Source organism: Chlorocebus sabaeus, chromosome 10, assembly GCF_047675955.1.
Source record: "Chlorocebus sabaeus isolate Y175 chromosome 10, mChlSab1.0.hap1, whole genome shotgun sequence".
NCBI lineage: Eukaryota > Metazoa > Chordata > Mammalia > Primates > Cercopithecidae > Chlorocebus > Chlorocebus sabaeus.
Genome location: NC_132913.1, coordinates 9,839,410 through 9,861,471, shown reverse-complemented (window position 1 = coordinate 9,861,471; position 22,062 = coordinate 9,839,410). Strand labels below are relative to the sequence as shown.

The window sequence follows — 22,062 nt, the reverse complement described above, 5'->3', positions numbered from 1 at the left end:
ATGGAATCATACATTTGCACTGGCTTTTTTCACTTAGCATTTTTTTCAAGGTTCATCCATGTTGTACTTCATTCCTTTCTATTGTGAAATAAAATTCCATTCTAAGTATATATACCACATTTTCTTTGTCCACTTATTAGTTGGCAGACATTGAATTGTTTCCATTTTTGGACTATTTTGAATGATATTATCAGCATTCTGTTATAAGATTTTGTGTGGACATGTGTTTCCAGTTTTCTTGGACATAAATGTAGAAGTAGAATTGCTGGATCACATGGTAACCATGTATTTAACCTTTTGAGAAATGGCCAGACTGTTTTCCAAAGTGAAGCCTCCATTTTACATTCCCATCAGCAGTGTATGAGGGTTTCAGTTTCTCCACATCCTCATCCTCACCAACACTTGTTATTATCTGTCTTTTTTTATTATACCTGTCTTACTGAGTGTGAAGTGGTGTTTGTGATTTTGATTTGCTTTGTGTGTGTGTGAGACAGGGTCTCACTTTGTCGCCCAGGCTGGCATGCAGTAGCACAATTACAGCCCACCACAGCTTCAACCTCCCATCGCAGCCTCCTCAGTAGCTGAGACAACAAACGCACATCACCACACCTGGGTAATTTTTGTATTTTCTGTAGAGACAGGATTTCACCATATTGCCCAGACTTGTCATGAAGTCAGCTCAAGCGAACCCCTGCCTTGGCCTCCCAAAGTGCTGAGATTACAGGCCTGAGCCACCATGCCTGGACAATTTGCATTTCTTTCTTTCTTTTTTTTTTTTTTTTTTCCTGAGACAGGTCTCGCTCTGTTGCCCAGGCTGGTGTGTGCGCAGGCTGGCACAATATTGGCTCACCACAGCCTCCGCCTCCCGGGCTCAAGCTATCCTCCCACCTCAGCCTTCCAAGTAGCTAGGACTGCAGACATGTGCCACCATGCCTAGCTAATTTTTTTTTATTTTTTTGTAGAGATGGGATTTAGCCATGTCACTCAGGCTGATCTCAAACTACTGGGCTCAAGTGATCCTCTCACCTTGGTCTCCCAAAGAGTTGGGACTACAGGTGTGAACCACTGCACCCAGTAGATCATGTGTTTTTTATTCTGTATTAATATGGGACATTACATTGTGTGTAGGAATTCCCAGAGCAAATCTCACTTGGTTATGATGTATAATCCTTTTTATATGTCACTGAAATTGATTTGCTAGTATTTCCTTGAAGATTTTTGCATCTTTGTTAATAAGAGCTATTGAGGCAGGGCATGGTGATGAACGCCTGTAATCCCAGCACTTTGGGAGGCCAAGGCGGGAGGATTGCTTGAGCTCAGGAATTGGAGACAAGCCCAGGCAACACGTTGAAACCCTGTCTCTACAAAAAATACACACGGTAGCTGGGCATGATGATGTGTGCCTGTAGTTCCAGCTACTTGGGAGGCTGAGGTGGAAGGGTCACTTGAGCCCTGGAGGTCAAGGCTGCAATGTGCCAAAACTGCACCACTGCCTTCCAGCCTGGGCAGCAGAGTGAGACCCTGTCTCAGAAAATAAGTAAGTAAATAAGCGATATTTGTCTCTAATTTTCTTGTGATGTCTGATTTTGGTATCAAGATAACACTGGCCACATAAAATGAGTTGGGAAGTGCTCCCTCCTCATCTATTTTTTCAAGAATTTGTGAAGTTTTCCTTTCATTATTATTACTTTTCTTTTTTGAGACAGAGTCTCACTTTGTCATCCAGGCTAGAGTGCAGTAGCACCATTAGGCTCACTGCAACCACCTCCTGAGTTCAAGCGATTTTCGTGCCTCAGCCTGCCGAGTAGCTGGGGCTATAGGTGTGCGCCGTGACACTCAGCTAATTTTTGTATTTTATTTATTTATTTATTTTTTTGAGATGGAGTCTCACTCTATCGCTCAGGCTCCTAGGCTAGAGTGCAATGGTGTGATCTTGGCTCACTGCAACCTTCACCTCCCAGGTTCGAGCAATTCTCCTGCCTCAGCCTCCTGAGTAGCTGGGATTACAGGCGTGTGTCACTACACCCGACTAATTTTTGTATTTTTAGTACAGATGGGGTTTCACCATATTGGGCAGGCTGGTCTTGAACTCCTGACCTCGTGATCCACCCACCTCGGCCTCCCAAAGTGCTGGGATTACAGATGTGAGCTACTGTGCCTAGCTACTTTTTTTATTTTAAGTGGAGACAGCGTTTCGTTATGTTGGCCAGACTAGTCTCGAACTCCTGGCCTCGAGTGATTCACCCACTCCGTCTCCCAAAGTGCTGAGATTACAGGTATGAGCCACCATGCGCAGCCTGCATTCTGTGTTTTTTTGTTTGTTTGTTTCTTTGTTTTTGAGACACACTCTTGCTCTGTCACCCAGGCTGGAGTACAGTGTTGCGATCATGGCTCACTGCAGCCTCTGCCTCCTGGGTTCAAGTGATTCCCCTGCCTCAGCCTCCTGAGTAGCTGAGATTACAGGCACCCGCCACCAAGCCCAGCTAATTTTTGTTTTTTTATATTTTTAGTAGAGACAGGGTTTCACCATGTTGGGCAGGGGCTGGTCTTGAACTCCTGACCTCATGATCCGCCAGCCTCAGCCTCCCAAAGTGCTGGGATTATAGGCATGAGCCACCACGCCCAGACATCGATTATTTTTTAAATGTTTGGTAGACTTTACCAGTGAAGCCATTTGGGCCTGGGCTTTTTGTTGTGGGTAGTTTTTCTTTCTTAATAATTCAGTCTCTTTATTATAAGTCTATTCAGACTTTCTATTTCTTCTCAAGTCCATTTCAGTAGTTTATGTTATTCTAGGAACTTGTCCATTTTATGTAAGTTATGTATTTTGTTGGCATTTAGCTATTCATAGTATTCTTTTTTGATTCTCTTTATTTCTGTAAGGTCAGTATTAATATAACTGTCCCATAATACTCTTTTTTTCAGTTTGTTCAAATCAGGACAAATAATTCTGATACACGACAATCAATTTATTTGTCTCTGAGGTCTCGTAATATATAGATTTCCTTCAATCTCATTTTTTTTTTTTTTTTGGTATATATTTGTTGAAGAAATGAAATTACTTGTATATTTCCCATATTCTGTATTTTTCTGATTGTATTCTTGGAAGTCATTAACATGTTCTTCTATTCCCTAGCTAGTCGATAGATAGTTCTTTATTGTGATTTAGGTTTGATATTTTTATGGCAAAACTATTTCTTTTTTTTCCACCAGTTGTCAAATGATCCTTTATGGAAATATTTTCCTTTGTGCTTCTTAACTAGCTGGGCATTCCACAGCACCACTGTTGATGTCATCTATGATTTCATGAGGGTGGCGGCCATCAACATTACAGCCCACAGACTGGGCAGTCCCCAGGAGCTCTTTAATGGTTCCAGAGAGTTCTCTGTCTAAAGATCGGTGCCACATCTGTTGAGCAATGTTGACGATCTCATCAGAAGTGATATTCCCACTGTGTTTAATGTTTTTCTGTTTCTTTCTGTCTCTTGCTGGTTCCTTGAGGGCTTTGATGATCAGGGCAGAGGCAGAAGGCACCACCTCAATCTGGGCCTGTCTGTTCTGAATGGTCAGTTTCACTGTAATCCTCAGGCCCTTCTAGTCACCTGTTGCCTTGGCAATGTCATCACCACCCTTTTTTGGAGACAGACCCAGGGGGCCGATCTTAGGGGCCAGTGCAGATGTGGCACCGACTTCACCCCCGGTGCACCTCCGGTACGCGACTTTGATCTCCTTGGGGCCGAACTTCAGCAGCGTAGTGGAGGTGGCTGGTGTCAGATGAACCCGGGTTCAGGACAGCCGAAGAAAGTTGCACCTTGGCCGCCTCCGAGCTGAGAGCTGAAAGCAGCAAAACTATTTATACATCGATTATCAGGCACATAATTTCCAATTGTACCTCTTTTCGTGAAGTTGGCAGTCATTGATGACCACTGCCTGGATTCATTATTACAATTGAAATAGTTCAATAGAAGGCAGAGTAAGTGGGCATCAATCAGTCCTGACTGTAAGATTTTTTGGGAGGTGTTTTTTGATGATTATGAGTACTACATGCTATACTATTCTTAGAACCTTGGAGTCAGGACTGAGCACGGTGGCTCAAGCCTACGTGTAATCCCAGCACTTTGGGAGGCTGAGGCGGGCGGATCACCTGAGGTCAGGAGTTCGAAACCAGCGTTACCAATATGATGAAACACTGTCTCTATTAAAAATACAAAAATTAGCCAGGCATGGTGGCTTGTGCCTGTAGTCCCAGCTACTCAGGAGGCTGAGAGGAGAATTGCGTGGACCCGGGAGGCGGAGGTATTGCGCCACTGCACGCCAGCCTGGGCAACAGAGGGAGACTCCATCTCAAACATAAATAAATAAATAACCCTGGAGTCAGGAGATGGGATCTACTCCCAACTAGCTGAGCATCCTCTTTGGCACCTGTTTTCTCATCTGTAGAATGGGGGAATAAACTAATACGATGTCTAAGACTTTTGGCTATTCTAACATTCTCTGACTAAACAAGTAGAGGACTTAATCTTTACCAAAGATGATTTGAGTGAGTTAAAAAGGAACTGCTGACCTTGTGTTGTTATTCCCATTTCATACCAAAAATGTTTATTTCAAAGCCAACCTTTATCAGTCATGAAATCCAGTATATAACAGAGTCCATTAAAAGTATTACAAGGCCGGGTATGGTGGTTCACGTCTGTAACCCCAGCACTTTGGGAGGCCGAGGCAGGCAGATTGATTGAGTCCGGGAGTTCAGGACCAGCCTGACCCATATGGCAAGACCCCATCTCTGCAAAAAATACGAAAATTAGCCAGGCACTATGGTGCATGCCTGTAGTCCCAGCTACTTGGTGGAGCTGAGCTGGGAGGATCACTTGAGCCCAGGAGGCCAAGGCTACAGTGAGCCATGAGCATGCCATTCCACTCTAGCCTGGATGACAGAGTGAGACCCTGTCTCAAAAAAATAAAAAATAAGTGAAAAGTATCATGAGAGCAGGAAGCCAAGGCCAAAAGCCTTGTTTTCTGGATTCTAGTTCTGGCTCTGCCTACTTTTTCAGCTAATCAACATGCCCTCTCAGGGTCCTGTCCATAGAGTAAAAGATTGCATGAGTAGCTCTAAAGGCCTGTAAGCTTTATGATTTCATGCCTATTCTTGATTTTTCCCACAGTTTTGAGGATGCTATTTTTGTTAGTATCTGTAGCCCTACTGGTTTTTGTCTGCATTGTGATTATGTCTTACTCAGCAACTAACTAGCAGAGGCCTGCCCCAGGTGTCAGTTCATATAGCAAATTTAGCTTGGGCATAAAGAACTTTCTGGAAGCAGATACACCAAAATATTAGCAATTTATTATTTCTAGGTGGGAAGATTATTGGTCATTTTAAAACTTACATTTGTATTCTTTATTTTATTCTACAAACATATATTTTTTGGCCAGGCACGGTGGCTCACACCTGTAATCCCAGCACTTTGGGAGACCAAGGCAGGTGGATTAGCCAGGCGTGGTGATGGATACCTGTAATCCCAGCTACTCGGGAGGCTGAGGCAGGAGAATCACTTGAACCCAGGAGGCAGAGGTTGCAGTGAGCCGAGATTGCACCACTGCACTCCTGACTACAGAGTGGGACCCTCAGTCTCACACACACACACACTATATATATATACACACACACATATGTATGTATATTTTTAAAAATTTTTTTTTCTCTTTTTAGTAGAGACAAGGTCTTGCTATGTTGCCCAGGCTGGTCTTGAACTCCTGGGATCAAGGGATCCTCTAACCTCAGCCTCCCAGGGTGCTGACATTACAGACGTGAGACACTATGGCTGGCACTTTTTTTTTTTTTGAGACCGAGTCTTGCTTTTGTCACCCAGGTTGGAGTGCAATGGCATGATCTTGGCTCACTGCAACCCCCACCTCTCAGGTTCAAGCAATTCTCCTGTCTCAGCCTCCCAAGTAGCTGGGATTCCAGACTTGCACTATCATGCCCAACTAAGGCACATTTTTATATTTTAAAAGTTATTCTTAAAGGATTTGATAGCATATTTTTGATCACATGCCCCAGCAAAGAAGAATCACTAAACTTGAGTTAGGTAGATTTCTTTCTCTTCCTATAATTCAGTTTGGCAGCATCTTCCATGCTCGGTTAACCTAAATACTTTAGTAATAAAGACTTACATGTAACTAATTAGATAGTCAGCTTCACTTAATCTTCTTAATCATCTAGATTAGATGTTAAGTGAAAAAATATTTTATGCCTACAGAAATTAAGATTCAGGAAGGACAGTAGCACATACATGCTATCAACGTCTGTGTCATAACTCATGGAATCTGGATTTGCACTACTTGGGGAACAGGTAGTGTCTGCTAGAGAAGTGGTGTGACAGAAACATGGGCAAAGGCAGGGTGTGTCTCTTGTAAATGATGAAAGCAGATTAAAAACTAGTTTGCTAAATCATGTTCATAACCACTCCCTGGAGAGCAATTACTCTGATGACTTCACTTACCTGGTAAGTACCGCCCACTGTAGGAGAAAATACAGGTGTTTGGTTCACTCTTATGGGTTTCCCCATGTGCAAAAGTGTTATGCTGCTGCTATGCCCCTCTTTAAACACTGTAGTAGCAGTTCCTGGAGAATGGTAGAGTAAGGTGTGCCCTCACAGCTATCAACTCACTGTGTGATCCAGACGAGTAACGTAGCCTGGTCACAAGCTCCAAGGTTACTTAGTTTTAATGGAGAGGATAGTTCTAGTTTTCAGTGTTATCATGACTAGTAAAATTGATATTAGAAAACCCACTTCGGCCAGGCGCGGTGGCTCAAGCCTGTAATCCCAGCACTTTGGGAGGCCGAGATGGGCGGATCACGAGGTCAGGAGATCGAGACCATCCTGGTGAACACGGTGAAACCCCGTCTCTACTAAAAAATACAAAAAACTAGCGGGGTGAGGTGGTGGGCGCCTGTAGTCCCAGCTACTCGGGAGGCTGAGTCAGGAGAATGGTGTGAACCCGGGAGGCGGAGGTTGCAGTGACCTGAGATCCGGCCCTGCACTCCAGCCTGGGCGACAGAGCGAGACTCCGTCTCAAAAAACAAAAACAAAAAACAAAACAAAAAAACCCACTTCTCAGTAAGGAAGGCAGTTTGAAAGGGTTCTTGTGAGAAGCATGACAAATACAGGCAGTTCTATGGACAGTGTTTATGTAAAACAAATGATTGAATAGCCATTTGAACATTAACTGTTTCCCAGTGTGTTATAATCTGCACCTGCTCAGGCATTTTGAAGACTCTTCTTACACCTAGTAAGGACCAAGGGCAAATAGCAAAAAGTAAGTAACCTGACATAGAGTTTGGAGATTTCCTTTTGAATTGCCCTCATTGAGATTTCTCAAGCAACACTGGTCCATGCCAGTTTGTAAATGGGCTCTTGTGCCAGTGGCTCAATCAACCCATCCAAATGCAGAGAACCATTTGGAGGCATTCAAAACCAAATGAGGGGCAATTTTCTTTCATTTGTATGCTGTCTGTTAGCCTCTCTTTCACCAAAAATTTACCTGATAATGGGCATGCATACCTGAAAAAACACAATTTTTACACTCAAGGAAGTTTCATAGGAAAAAATCAACTATTACTAAACTATACAGTTACTACAGTGATGGAGATGTGTGCAGGGTGCTATAGGAACATAAAAGGGAGCGCCTAACAGGTGTGGGTGAGTCAAAGAGAGCTGGGGAGGAACGAAGGCAACATTCTTGATCTAAACCAAATAAACAAAACATTGCAACTCACAATTATGACCTATTTCAAACTCTTAGAATTACAATAATTTAGACTAGTTCTCATTTGGACAGGGTTTGTTTACTCTTGTAGTTTTGAGCACCCCTTCATCTTTCCATTTTAACAAGGGCATACGGAGCTTCACAGATAATATCTCCAAAAATGGGCATATTTTGACTTGTGGACCATCACATGCACACACACTTCAAGGTCACTTTCATACAGCAAAATGAGAAAAGAGTTTATTAGCTAGATCAGAACGTGCAAATGAGGCCGGGTGTGGTGGCTCATGTCTGTAATCCCAGCCCTTTGGGAGGCCAAGGTGGGCAGATCTCCTGCAGTCAGGAGTTCGAGACCAGCCGGGCCAACATGGTGAAACCCTGTCTCTACTAAAAATACAAAAATTAGCTGGTGTAGTGGCGGTCGCCTGTAGTCCCAGCTACTCAGGAGGCTGAGGCAGGATAATCCTCAGGACAACAGATCCTGGTCAGTATTTGTTCACTTATATTAGGCATAAGATAATTCCAGCTATTTATTACAAATGTTGGCATACTGCCTGATTGTCATGCATGGGAATCTTGGACTGCAACTACAGCAATTTCATGACTGTGTTTCTTCTATTTTTGTTTTTGCAACGTTAGTTATATCATGCAGTACTTGAAACGAAGGTGGAGTCTCTGACTCTGTCAGCCTGCAGTTTAAAAAGTTAGATGATGCATTAAGAAATCAACAAATTTTGCCAGGAAGGTGGTGTGTGCCTGTAGTCCTAACTACTTGGAAGACTGAGTCAGGAGGATTTCTTGAGCCTAGCAGTTTGAATCCAGTCTGGGTAACATAGTGAGACCCTTTGTCTTAAAAAAAAAAAACAACACATTTTAAAATTATTTCAAGATTTGTATTTGCCATATTTCCTAGCTAGTATTATTTATTTAGAGTTTCCTATTGCGGGTGAAATTCTCTTGTCTTCTGCTGTTTGCAGTAACTTGAGTCTTTTTTCATCTCTTCAGATAATCTACTTATATTTACGCCAGGTTTTCTAGTTTTCCTATTGCTTCCTCTAATTTTTAAATATAGTATATACAACATTGAGCATAGTTTCTCATTAGTCTGTTCACAGTCACTAATCCTCAAATGTATTTGATTCTATCACTTTCCAAAATTTGCCTTTGCTGGTTCATAATATAGCTACATAACTTCCCCAGCTCTGCCCTCACTCATGGAGTGTATTTCTCTACATCATGATCACACTGCATTGGCATTCTGAGTCATCTGGGATTGGGTATCCTTCCTGCTATTAACTGTGTAATATTTAAACTTCCCCGCTTGCCCATCTCCTTTATTTTGTATTTAAACACCTCATGAATTAAATTAACGTTGGTTGCTTTTAACCTGTAATTCCTGACTGCAGCAGGTAGTTAGTTGCCACCTCTTGAAATGAACAGATTTGACTAGAAGCTGACACTTCTTACTCCCACTGAACTTAGTATGTTACATTTATATAAATTCAAAAAGCAAAATCATACCTTTCTTATCAATGGGCCCTCTTTGTCCATTGATAACATAATATTGCAATATAAACAAAGAGTATTTGTACCATACCTCAGAAAACAAATTAGATTACTATTAATGCAAAACAGGGGAAAAGTAGAAAAATGTTATTGTAAAGAGACTATCAACCACTTCAATGGATTTATCAGGTAACCACCTGTGTAAGTTACAAAGACAATGCTAACCTATAACTAGTGTATACCTAGATGAGCCGCCAGGACTTTGCCTAATGGCAGATGGGGTAATTGGACTCCACACCTTCAACTTAGACACATGGAAAACAGCCTCCCTAAAAGTTGCTTGGGGATGTCCAGTATTGAACCAACCAGCTTAGTGGAACTGTTACATGAGAGAAACTTCAGAGCCAAGGAATTTCTTGGCAGGGCCTCAAATTCTGCCTTGGAATCGTGAAAAGTTAGATCTAGAAGGTAACTTAGAGATCATTTAATCCACTGCCCTTATTTTATGGTGAAAAACTGAAGGCCAGATCTGTTAAGGTCTCACACTCGTAGTTAGTGACGATCCAGAGCTAGAATTAGATCATCCTGACTACATTTCAGTAGTCTTAGAGCTGGCTGGCAATTTTGACAACTCATATTGAACCCATGTTCCAAAAGGTATCTTATATCGAGCTTATAAACACCCCTTTTAAAATTTATTTTATTTGTTTATTTATTTATTATATTTTAAGTTGTGGGATACATGTGCAGAACGTGCAGGTTTGTTACATAGGTATACATGTGCCGTGTTGGCTTGCTGCACCTATCAACCTGCCATCCTAGGTTTTAAGCCCTGCATTCATTAGGTATTTGTCCTAATACTCTCACTCCCATGGCCCCTCATCGCTTGACAGGCCACCATATGTGATGTTCCCCTCCCTGTGTCCATGTGTTCTCATTGTTCAACTCCCACTTTTGAGTGAGAACATGCGGTGTTTGGTTTTCTGTATGAACACCCCTTTCACAGCAAACAGGTTAGAATATTTGGAATAGAAAACCTTTATTATAAAGTCACAAGAAATACCTGTGTAGACTTGCTGACTGGAAGTATTTGGCTTCCCTAAGACAAAGAAGAGTCTTAGTCATCTGGTTAAAGTTAAAAACGATTGTGTCACCAGGCTGAAAGCAGACATTCTGTGGAAGCAGTAGGCTGAAATTAGAACTGAATACAAGAGTTTAGAGAAAATTGAATTTGGAGCTATCTCACAACACTGGGAGTTATTCTGTTTTTGTTTGCTTTTAATATTTCAGGCACACAAAAAAGAATAGTGACTACAATGAACTCCTTGTGTAGCTCCACTTTCTTCCCTCCCCACTGAATTTGATGCTTATATTTCCATGCCTATTCATGTGGTTTTCCTGTATGTAAATGTATCCCTAAGTGATGTTTAGCATTATTTTCATATTTTAAGCTACATATATGCTATCATATTGTATATATCTTTCTACAACTTGCGTGTGTTTTGTTTTGTTTTGTTTGTTTTTTGCTTAATACTAAATTTTTGAGATTTATCCTATTGATGAATAGGATTGCTCTAACTATTTTATTTTTTGGAGATGAGGTCCCACTATGTTGCCCAGGCTGGAATGCAGTGGCAGTTCACAGGTACAATCATAGCACACTGTGGCCTTGAACTCCCGAACACAAGTGACCTCTTGCCTCGGGCTCCTGAGTAGCTGGGGACTACAGGCCCGAGCTGCTGTACCAGGCCAGCTAATTCATTTTAACTGCTTTATGGTGTTCCATTGTATGAATGTTGCAACATTTAGCTAATCTCCTATTGACTGACATCTAGTGAGTTTCCAGGTTTTTTGATTTGCCTTGTTTCATTTGCTGTTTTATTTTAAAGTTGCTACTGTAAACATTTTTATAAAACTGGTGCATGTGTGAAAAAGTTTGTCTAGTGACATTTACAAGGTCTCGGTGTGTGTGTGCAAATCTTGAATTTAGCAAAAAAGTCTCAAAATAGTAGGTTATGAGACTAACACGAGGACTGTGTATTTTTAGAGTTTTAATTTTTTGTGAATCTGAAGAGTGTGAAATACTATTTCCTTGTGGTTTTAATTTCTCCGATTCCTTGTGGGGCTGAGTACCTTTCCATGTATTCACAGACAATTTGGATCTTCTCTTCTGCCTAGGTCACTTTTCAGATAAGCTGCTGAACTTTTTTTTTTTTTTTTTTTTTTTTTTTTTTTGTGAGACAGAGTCTGGCTCTGTCAGCCAGGCTGGAGTGCAGTGGGGCGATCTCGGCTCACTGCAAGCTCCGCCTCCCAGATTCAGGCTATTCTCCTGTCTCAGCCTCCGAAGTAGCTGGGACTACAGGCGCCGCCACCATGCCAGGCTAATTTTTTGTGTTTTTAGTAGAGACGGGGTTTCACCATGTTAGCCAGGATGGTCTCGATCTCCTGACCTCATGATCCACCCGCCTCGGGCTCCCAAAGTGCTGGGATTACAGGCATGAGCCACCACGCCCGGCAAGCTGCTGAACATTTTATTGTTCATTCTGAAAAATGTTCTATAGTCATTATGTAAATCCTTATTTTATGCATTGCCAATATCTTCTCCTAATCTGGAGCTTGACTTTTCACTTTTATAATGATATATTTTCAGGAACATACTTATGAATCTTTTATTTTTTATTTATGCTTATTATTTCTTTAAAACATCATTTTTCACTCTAAGGTCATAAGATATTCTCCAATATTTTTATTTAGTTTTTTTAAAGTTTTATTTTTTTACAACCTTTAAGTCTTTTATATGCCTGGAATTAACTTGTGTGTGGTGTGAGGTCAGGAGCTAGTTTTATTTTTTTCTACATCGACAAGCAATTGTTTAGAAACCATTAATTGAATATTACATTTCTTCCCCACAGGTGGGTAATGGCATTTTCATCATATATCCTGGACTCTCTATCAGTCAGGTTATTATTCCTGTGCCTTATTATACCATATTAATTACTATATCTTTATGGTAAGTCTCAATATGTGGAAAGCCCCTGTTTATCAAGTGGATGCAATGGGAGCTAGATGGATTTGCCCTATCCTTCTTGAATACCACCCAAGAGGTATGAATACTGTGGGGAAGGAAACCCAGAGGGATGTTATCTTAGCCCTTTTGTGTTGCTATAAAGGAATACTTGAGGCTGGATAATTTATAAAGAAAAGAGGATTATTTGTCTCACAGTTCTGCAGGCTGTATAAGAAGCATGATCCAGCCTGACCAACATGGTGAAACCCCATCTCTACTAAAAATACAAAAATTAGCCGGGCATGGTGGCGCACCTGTAATCCCAGCTACTCAGGAGGCTGAGGCAAGAGAACTGCTTGAACCTGGGAGGCGGAAGTTGCTGATCTGAGATCATGCCACTGCACTCCAACCTGGGCAACAGAATCTCAGGAAGAAAAAAAAAAAAGCATGATGCCAGCATCTGCTTCTGGCAAGGGCTTCTGGCTGTTTCCACCAGTGACAGAAGGGTAGGGGGAGTTGGCAGATTCAGAGATCACATGGTGAGAGGGGAGGCAAGAAGTGGGAGGAGGTGCCAGGCTGTTTTTAGTGACCCGCTTTCCTGGGAACTAATAGAGTGAGATTCAGTACCACAAGGACAGCACCAAGCCATTCATGAGGCATCTGCCCCATGACTGAGCAAAACACCTTGCATTAGGCCCCACCTCTAACATGGAGGACTAAATTTTAACATGAGGTTTAGGGGGACATGAAAACTATATTGGAAACTATGGGATCAGCCATCATTGCAGTAGGTGAGTGGGGAAGTGGGAATCCTGGAACTGGAGATCAGTGTCCCACACCAAGGAACTGTGCTCTGTGGAGACTTGTGGGGCCCTCTAAGAACTCACATGTGTGTCTCATGAGAGACATCCAGGCCTTAGATACCTGCCCACAAAGGGCCTCTGTGATCCTTCAGTGTTATTAAGTAGAACAACAGCAACCAGCAGAGGACTCCAGTTGCTTCCAATGAAGTAAAAAGACACTTTCTCTGAAAGTGGAGTTAAGAACATAATCCTACTTACAATGGCTGGGCGTGCTGGTTCACGCTTGTAATCCTAGCACTTCCTGGGAAACTGAGATGGGCAGATAACTTGAGGCCAGGAGTTCGAGACCAGCCTGGCCAACATGGTGAAACTTCGTCTCTACTAAAATACAAAAATTGGCAGGGTGTGGTGGCACATGCCTGTAGTCCCAGCTACTTGGGAGACTGAGGCATGAAAATCCCTTGAACCCGGGAGGTGGAGGTTGCAGTGAGCTGAGATCATGCCACACACTTCAGCCAGGGCAACAGAGCAAGACTCCATCTCAACAAAAGAAAGAAAGAGAGAGAGAGAAGGAAGGAAGGAAGGAAGGAAGGAAGGAAGGAAGGAAGGAAGGAAGGAAGGAAGGAAGATAAAACACTTAGGAATAGATTTAGCAAAAGATGTACAAGACTTGTACACTGAAAATTGTTGAAATAAATTAAAGAAGACCAAACAAAATCCCAGCCAGCTTCTTTGTACAAATTGACAAACTAATCATACAATTAATATGGAAATGCAAGAGACCAAGAAAAGCCAAACTATTTTGGAAAAAAAATAACATTCCTGGAGGACTCACACTTTCTAATTTCAAAGCTACAATAATCAAAACTTACTACAAAACCAAAATAATCAAAATGGTATGGTATTGGCCTACATATAGACATATTGACAAACGGAATAGAATTAAGAGTTTATAAATAAACTCATACATCTGTGTTGAATTGATTTTCAACCAGGGTGCCAATTCGGTGAGAAACAAACATCCTTTCAACAAATGGTTCTAGGAGAACTGGATAGCTACATGCAAAAGAATGAAGTTAGACCCCTTGTCTCACACCATATGTAAAAATCTACATGAAACTAAAACTGCTTTAAAAAATAGTCTGTTTATTTAGAAACAGGGTATTGCTCTGTCACCCAGGCTGGAGTACTCTGACACAACAATAGCTCACTGCAGCTTCAAACTTCTGGGCTCAAGTGATGCTCTGGCCTCAGCCTCCTGATAGCTAAGATTACAGACATATGCCACCATGCCCAGCTATTATTTAATTTTTTGTACAGACCAAGACTGGGTCTTGGCATGTTGCCCAGGCTGGTCTCAAATTCCTGGGCTCACGCGATCCTCCCACCTCAGCCTCACAGCACACTGCTGCAAATTCCATGAGATGGGTGAAAAACTATGAGTTCCCAAAGTGTGAAAAGGGGGAAACCTGCCTCTGAACACACATCTCCACTGGGGAACCTCAAAATCCAGATTATGGAAGAAGGATTTAACCTTGCCTAGAGCTGAAATGGATTTAGTGTAAAATATAAAAGTAGAAAAAAACAGTAGCCGGAAGAGACTTGTAGGTGCTCCCATTCTCCAGCTTGGGCCAGGGAAGCCATCCCTGACTGTATCTCATAGAGGCCATTGAGGAAGACAGTTGGCAGAATTTGGGCAGGGTCACAGGGTGAAATAAGCCTCCAACTGAACTTTGTAATAATTTTGACTGGGTGCAAACTCTGTCGAGCAGAAGTCGGGGGTAAAAGTGAACTGCCGCAGACAGGAGCATAGGAGCCACAGCTGACAGTGTGGGCAGACAGGGAGGGGCGAGGCCTGAAAGCCATGCTTGCTTTCTCAGTGGGGAAACTTATACCCTGGGACTAGGTCTGAGTCCTGCACACCAGCTGCCTGGAGATAAACTGCGCTGTTAGCGGGGCACAGTGGGAGTGAAACTGGCCTTGCCAACTGTGTGGGAGCTGGGTGAGCCCTGTGGCTACTTACTTTCCCTCACTTCCCTGGTGACAGAGGCAGCCATAATCCACACTGGAACATAACCCCATTTGCCTGAGAATCAGCCCCCTACAGTGGCTGTGGCAAAAGAGTCTGAGCTCAGACATGCCTAATCCTGCCCCAACCTGATGGTATTTCCCTACCCACCCCAGTGCCCAATCACAAAAGACAAACTCTTGGGAGCTTTATGGCCCTACTCATCACCTGAGAAACCTGAACACTTATCCTGACCAACTTAGGGCAAGCTTATATCCCCCTTCTACTATCACAGCTGGTGCTCTCCTGAAAGTACCACCTCCTGGCTGGAGGCCAACCAACTCAGGGTATGGCAGCAACTCATGACAAAATAACCCTGCTCCAAGGAAGGAAAAAATAGCTAATTCCACTATCTGCAACATCCTGGCTAAACAGAGGTCCTGTCCATGTGGCAACATCACTGCTATCATAACCAGCATTTGAGAAAGCCAGCACACTGAACATCTACAACCAAGGCTTCTCATAGAGTCTGTGTCACTCCCCTGCCACTGCCCCCAGAGGAGGTGCTGGGACCCATAGCTGGGAGACCTGAATATGGATTACATCACAAGACGCTTTGCAGACCCCAGCACGATCATGGAGCTTGGAAGCCCCACTGGATGCCTAGACCCAGAAAAGCAATAACAATCACCACAGTCCAGCTCTCAGAAAGCCCCATGCCTAAGAAAAGGCGGAGTACACCACATCAAGGGATCACCCTGTAGGACAAAAGAATCTGAACAGCAGCCCTTGCGTTCCAGATTTTCCCACTAAAATAGTCTACCCAATGAGAAGAAATCAAAAACATAATTCACGTAATATGACAAAACAAGGTTCTATAACACCCACAAAAGACCACACTAGCTTCCTAGCAATGGATCCAAATGCAGAAGAAGTCTCTGAATTGCCAAATAAAGAACTCAGAAGGTCGATTATTAAGCTACTCAAGGAGATACTAGAAAAATGTAAAAACCAATGTAAAGAAATGTAAAAATCAGGCCAGGTACAGTGGCTCACACTTGTAATCCCAGCACTTTGGGAAGCCTAGGAAGGTCACTTGAGGCCAGGAGTTTGAGACCAGCCTGGCCAAAATGGCAAAACCCTGTCTCTACTAAAAAAAAAAAAAAAAATTAGCCTGGCTTGATGGTACATCCCTGTAGCCCCAGCTACTCAGGATGCTGAGGTGGAAGGATCACTTGAACTTAGGAGGTAGAGGTTGCAGTGAGCCAAGATCATGCAACTGCACCCAGGCTGGGTGACGAGTGAGACCCTGTCTCAAAAAAAAAAAAAAAAAAAAAAAAACAACAAATTAAAAAACAATACAGGACATGGATGAAAAATTCTCTAGAGATATAGATATCATAAAGAAAAAACAACTGGGCCACGCATGGTGACTCATGCTTGTAACCCCAGCATTTGGGAGTTTGGGAGGCCAAGGCGGGCTGATCACCTGAGGTTGGGAGTTCACGACCAGCCTGACCAAAATGGAGAAACCCCGTCTCTACTAAAAATATAAAATTAGCTGGGCATGGTGGTGCATGCCCGTAATCTCAGCTACTTGGGAGGCTGAGGCAGGAGAATTGCTTGAACCCAGGAAGTGGAGGTTGTGGTGAGCCAAGATCATGCCATTGCACTCCAGCCTGGGCAAGAAAAGCGAAACTCTTGTCTCAAAAAAAATAAAAAAAGAAAAGAAAAAACAATCACAACTTCTGGAAATGAAAGACACACTTAGAGAAATTCAAAATGCACTGGAAAGTGTCAACAATAGACTAGAACAAGTAGAAGAAAAAACTTCAGAGCTTGACAAGGCTTTTGAATTAACCCAATCAGACAAAGACAAAGAAAAAGGAATTTTACAAAATGAAGAAAGCCACCAAGAAATTGGGGATTGTGTTAAATGAACAAAACTAAGAATAATTGGGATCCCTGAGGAAGAAGAGAAATCTAAAAGTTTGGAAAACTTATTTGAGGGAATAATCAAGGAAAACTTCTCTGGCCTGGCTAGAGATCTAAACATCCAAATAGAAGAAGCTCAAAGAATACCAGGGAAAATCATTGCAAAAAGATCACCTACACACATAGTCATCAGGTTATCTAAAGCCAAAATGAAGGAAAGAATCTTGAGAGCTGTGAGGCAGAAGCCTCAGACAACTTACAAAGGAAAGCCTATCAGATTAACAGCAGATTTCTCAGCAGAAACTCTACAAGCTAGAAGTGATTGAGGTCCTATCTTTAGCATCCTCAGACAAAATAATTGCCAGTCAAGAATTCTGTATCCAGCAAAAATAACCTTCATATATGAAAAAGGGAGAAATTATTTTTCAGACAAACAAATGCTGAGAGAATTTGTCACTACTAAGCCAGCACTATAAGAAATGCTAAAAGGAGTTCTCAATCTTGAATCAAAACTTCAAAATATACCAAAATGGAACCTCCTTAAAGCATAAATTTCACAGGGCCTGTGAAACAGTAAAACAATGAAAAACAAACAAGGTATTCAGGCAACAACTAGCACAAAGAATAAAATAGTACCTCACATCTCAATACTAAAGATGAATGTAAATGGCCTAAATGCTCCTCTTAAAAGATGCAGAATGGGCCGGGTGCGGTGGCTCAAGCCTGTAATCCCAGCGCTTTGGGAGGCTGAGGCGGGCAGATCACGAGGTCAGGAGATCTAGACCATCCTGGCTAACACGGTGAAACCCTGTCTCTACTAAAAAATACAAAAACATAGGCTGGGCATGGCAGCAGGTGCCTGTAGTCCCAACTACTCAGGAGGCTGAGGCAGGAGAATGGTGTGAACCCAGGAGGCAGAGCTTGCAGTGAGCTGAGATCGCACCTCTGCACTCCAGCCTCGCTCTGGGTGACAGAGCGAGACTCTGTCTCAAAAAAAAAGATGCAGAATGGCAGAATGGATAAAAATCTACCAATCACATATCTTCTGTCTTCAAGAGACTGGCCTAATGCATAAGGATTCACATAAACTTAATGTAAAGGAGTGGAAAAAGATATTCCTTGCAAATGGAAACCAAAAGGGAGCAAGAGTAGCTATTCTTTTTTTTTTTTTTTTTTTTTTTTTAACAGCAAGTCTTTTCATTTTTATTACTCAAAAAAGTTTCATTTTTTTATTTAGCTTTTTGACTCTGTGCTTGTGCCTTCAACACTTTCACAACGATTTTCTGCTCCTCGATAAGGAAAGCACGCTTGATCCTGTCACGAACACATTTAGCACACATGGAACCACCATAGGCCCTGCTGACATGTTTCTTTGTTTTGGACAATCTCATAAGAACTTTAGGTCTTACAGCACGAACCCCTCGAAGTCTGCCTGGGCACACACCACATGCAGATTTTGGTGCTTTCCCAACCTTCTTGGTATAAAGGTAAACAATTCTATTACCAGGGGTTCGGGACAGCCTAGTTTTGTTAGAGGCTGTATTATAGGAAAGCCTACGTCGGTATGTCAAACGTTGGACCATTCTGAGTGCCTGCAGACAACGTCCCCAGAAGAGGAAGAAAGAAGAGTAGCTATTCTTATATCAGACAAAACAGACTTTAAAGCAACAAGTTAAAAAAGACAAAGAGGGACATTATATAATGATAAAAGGATCATTTCAACAAGAAAATATCACAGTCCTAAATATATATGTACCTAACACTGGAGGTTCCAAATTTATAAAACAATTATTACTAGACCTAAGAAACGCAATAGATGGCAACATAATAATAGTCGGGGACAGCCAGGTGTGATGGCTCACACCTGTAATCCCAGCACTTTGAGAGGCCAAAGCGAGTGGATCACCTGAGGTCAGGAGTTTGAGACCAGCCTGGCCAACATGGCAAAACCATTTCCCTGCTAAAAATACAAAAAGTATCTTGGTGTGGTAGCACACACCTGTAATCACAGCTACTCTGGAGGCTGAGGTAGAAGAATCGCTTGAACTCAGGAGGCAGAGGTCGCAGTGAGCTGAGATTGTGCCACTGCACTGCAGTGTGGGAGACAGAGCGAGACTCCATTTCAAAAAAAAAAAAAAAATAGTAGTTGGGGACTTCAATACTCCAGTGACAGCACTAGACAAGTCATCAAGACAAAAAGTAAACAAAGAAACAATGGGGCTGGACATGGTGGCTCACACCTGTAATCTCAGCACTTTGGGAGGCCAAAGTGGGCAGATGACCTGAGGTCAGAAGTTCAAGACCAGCCTTGCCAACATGGTGAAACCCCGTCTCTACTAAAAATACAAAAATTTGCTCGTTGCGGTGGCAAATACCTGTAATCCCAGCTACTCGGGAGGCTGAGGCAGGAGAATTGCTTGGACCCCAGTGGTGGAGATTGCAGTGAGCTGAGATCATGCCGTTGTACTCCAGCCTGGATGACAAAGTGAGACTGTCTCAAAAAAAAGAAAGAAACAAACAAACAAAGGATTTAAACTATACCATAGAACAAATGGTCTTAACAGGTATTTACAGAACATTCTACGTAACAACTGCAGAGTATACATTCTTTTCAGCAGCACGTGGAACATTCTCCAAGATAAAACATATGATGGGCCACAAAACATGTCTCAATAAATTTAAGAAAATTGAAATTATATCAAGTACTCTTTCAAATCATAGTGGAAAAAAACTGGAAATTAACTCCAAAAGAACGCTCAAAGCTATACGAATACAGGGAAACTTAATAATCTGCTCATGAATGATCTTTGAATCAGCAATGAAATCAAGATGGAAATTAAAGAATTCCTTGAACTGAATGATAATAGTGACAGAACTTATCAAAACGTTGGCATACAGCAAAAGTGGTTCTAAGAGGAAAGTTCATAGCATTAAATGCCTATATCTGAAAAAGCACAAATAGCCAATCTAAGGTCGCACCTCAAGTAACTAGAGAAACAAAAGCAAACCAAACCCAAATCCAGCAGAGGAAAAATATTACAAGGATCAGAGCAGAACTAAATGAAATTGAAATAAAAAAATACATAAAATATAAGTGAAACAAAAAGCTAGTTCTTTCAAAAAAAAACGATAGACCATTAGTGAGATAAACCAAAAAAAAAGAAGGGAGAAGATCCAAATAAGTTCAATTAGAAATGAAATGGGAGATAGTACTCCTGATACCACAGAAATAAAAAACGATTCAAGACTACTATGAACACCTTTATACACACAAACTAGAAAACCTAGAGGAGATGGATACATTTCTGGAAATATACAAGCCTCCTAGGTTAAATAAGGAAGAAATAGAAATTCTGAACAGATCAATAACAAGTAGTGAGATTGAAACAATAATGAAAAAAAAATGCCAACAGCAAAAAAAATGTCCAGGTCTAGATGGATTCACAGATGAATTCTGTCAGGCATTTGAAGAAGAATTGGTACTGATCATACTGAAATTATTCTAAAAGACAGAGAAAGTGGAAATCCTCCCTAAATGATTCTATGAAGGCCGGGTACAGTGGCTCCTGCCTGTAATCCCAGCACTTTGGGAGGCCGAGGCAGGCAGATTACTTGAGGTCAGGAGTTCAAGACCAGCCTGGCCAACATGGTGAAACCCTGTCTCTACTAAAAATACAAAAATTAGCTGGGTGTAGTGGCAGGCACCTGTAATCCCAGCTACTCATGAGGCTGAGGCAGGAGAATTGCTTGAACCTGAGAGGCAGAGATTGCAGTGAGCCAAGATTGCACCACTGCACTCTAGCTTGGGCAACAAGAGTGAAACTTTGTCAAAAAAACAAAACAAAACAAAAACAAAAACAAAAAACTCTATGAAGCCAGTATCACTCTAATACCCAAACCAGGAAAAGACATAACAACAACAACAAAAATACAGACCAATATCCCTGATAAACATAGATGCAAAAATCCTCAACAAAATACTGGCTAGGCAAAACCAACAGCATATCAAAAAGATAACACATCATGATAAAGTGGGTTTTATTCTAGGGATGCAGGGATGGTTTAACATATGCAAGTCAATAAATGTGATACATCACATAAACAGAATTAAAAACAAAAATCATATGATCATCTCAATAGATGCTGAAAAAGCATTTGACAAAATCCAGCATCCCTTTATGATTAAAACCCTAAGCAAAATCGGCATAGAAGGGACTTGCCTCAAGGTAATAACCATCTATGACAAACCCTCAGTCAACATTATACTGAACAGGGAAAGGTTGAAAGCATTCCCCCTGAGAACTGGAACGAGACAAGGATACCCACATTTATCACAGCTATTCAATATAGTACTGGAAATCCTAGCCAGAATAATCAGACAAGAGAAAGAAATAAAGGGCATTCAAATTGGTAAAGAGGAAGTCAAACTGTTGCTGTTTGCCAATGATATGATTGTATATCTAGAAAACCCTAAAGATTCATCCAAAAAGCTCCTAACCTGATAAATGAATTCAGTAAAGTTTCAGGATATAAAACCAACGTACACAAATAAGTAGCACGGCTATACACCAGCAGTGACCAACCTGAGAATCAAATCAAGAACTCAACCCTTTTAACAACAGCTGTAAAAAAATAAAAGACTTAGAAATATACCTAACCAAGTACGTGAAAGATCTGTACAAGAAAAACTACAAAGTATTGCTGAAATAAATCATAGATGACACAAACAAATGGGAACACATCTCATGCTCATGGATGGGTAGAATCAATATTGTGAAAATGACCAGTCAAAAGCAATCTACAAATTCAGTGCAATTCCTGTCAAAATACCATCAGTATTTTTCACAGAACTATAAAAATAAAATCCTAAAATTCATATGGAACCAAAAAAGAGCCCACATAGCCAAAGCAAGACTAAGTAAGAAGAACCAATCTGGAGGCATCACATTACCTGAATTCAAACGATACTACAAGGCTATAGTTACCAAAACAGCATAGTGCTGGTATAAAAATAGGCATGTACATCAATGCAACAG

General features: G+C 41.6%; 1 protein-coding gene and 1 pseudogene across 1 annotated transcript; both read right to left on the bottom strand.

Moving 5' to 3' along the window:
* Positions 1-3,099: 3,099 nt before the first annotated feature.
* LOC103217010 (large ribosomal subunit protein uL11-like) lies at positions 3,100-6,566 on the bottom strand (annotated as a pseudogene).
* Positions 6,567-18,181: 11,615 nt separating this feature from the next.
* Positions 18,182-18,657, bottom strand: LOC103216904 (large ribosomal subunit protein eL34). The gene has a single exon (XM_007964685.3). It carries the CDS (start codon positions 18,607-18,609, stop codon positions 18,256-18,258), a length of 354 nt encoding a protein of 117 aa, XP_007962876.1. The 5' UTR covers positions 18,610-18,657; the 3' UTR covers positions 18,182-18,255.
* Between the last annotated feature and the right edge of the window lie 3,405 nt (positions 18,658-22,062).

Coding starts and splice junctions, on each gene's coding strand:
- LOC103216904 (XM_007964685.3), bottom strand. CDS start 18,609: ATGGTCCAACGTTTGACATACCGACGTAGGCTTTCCTATAATACAGCC.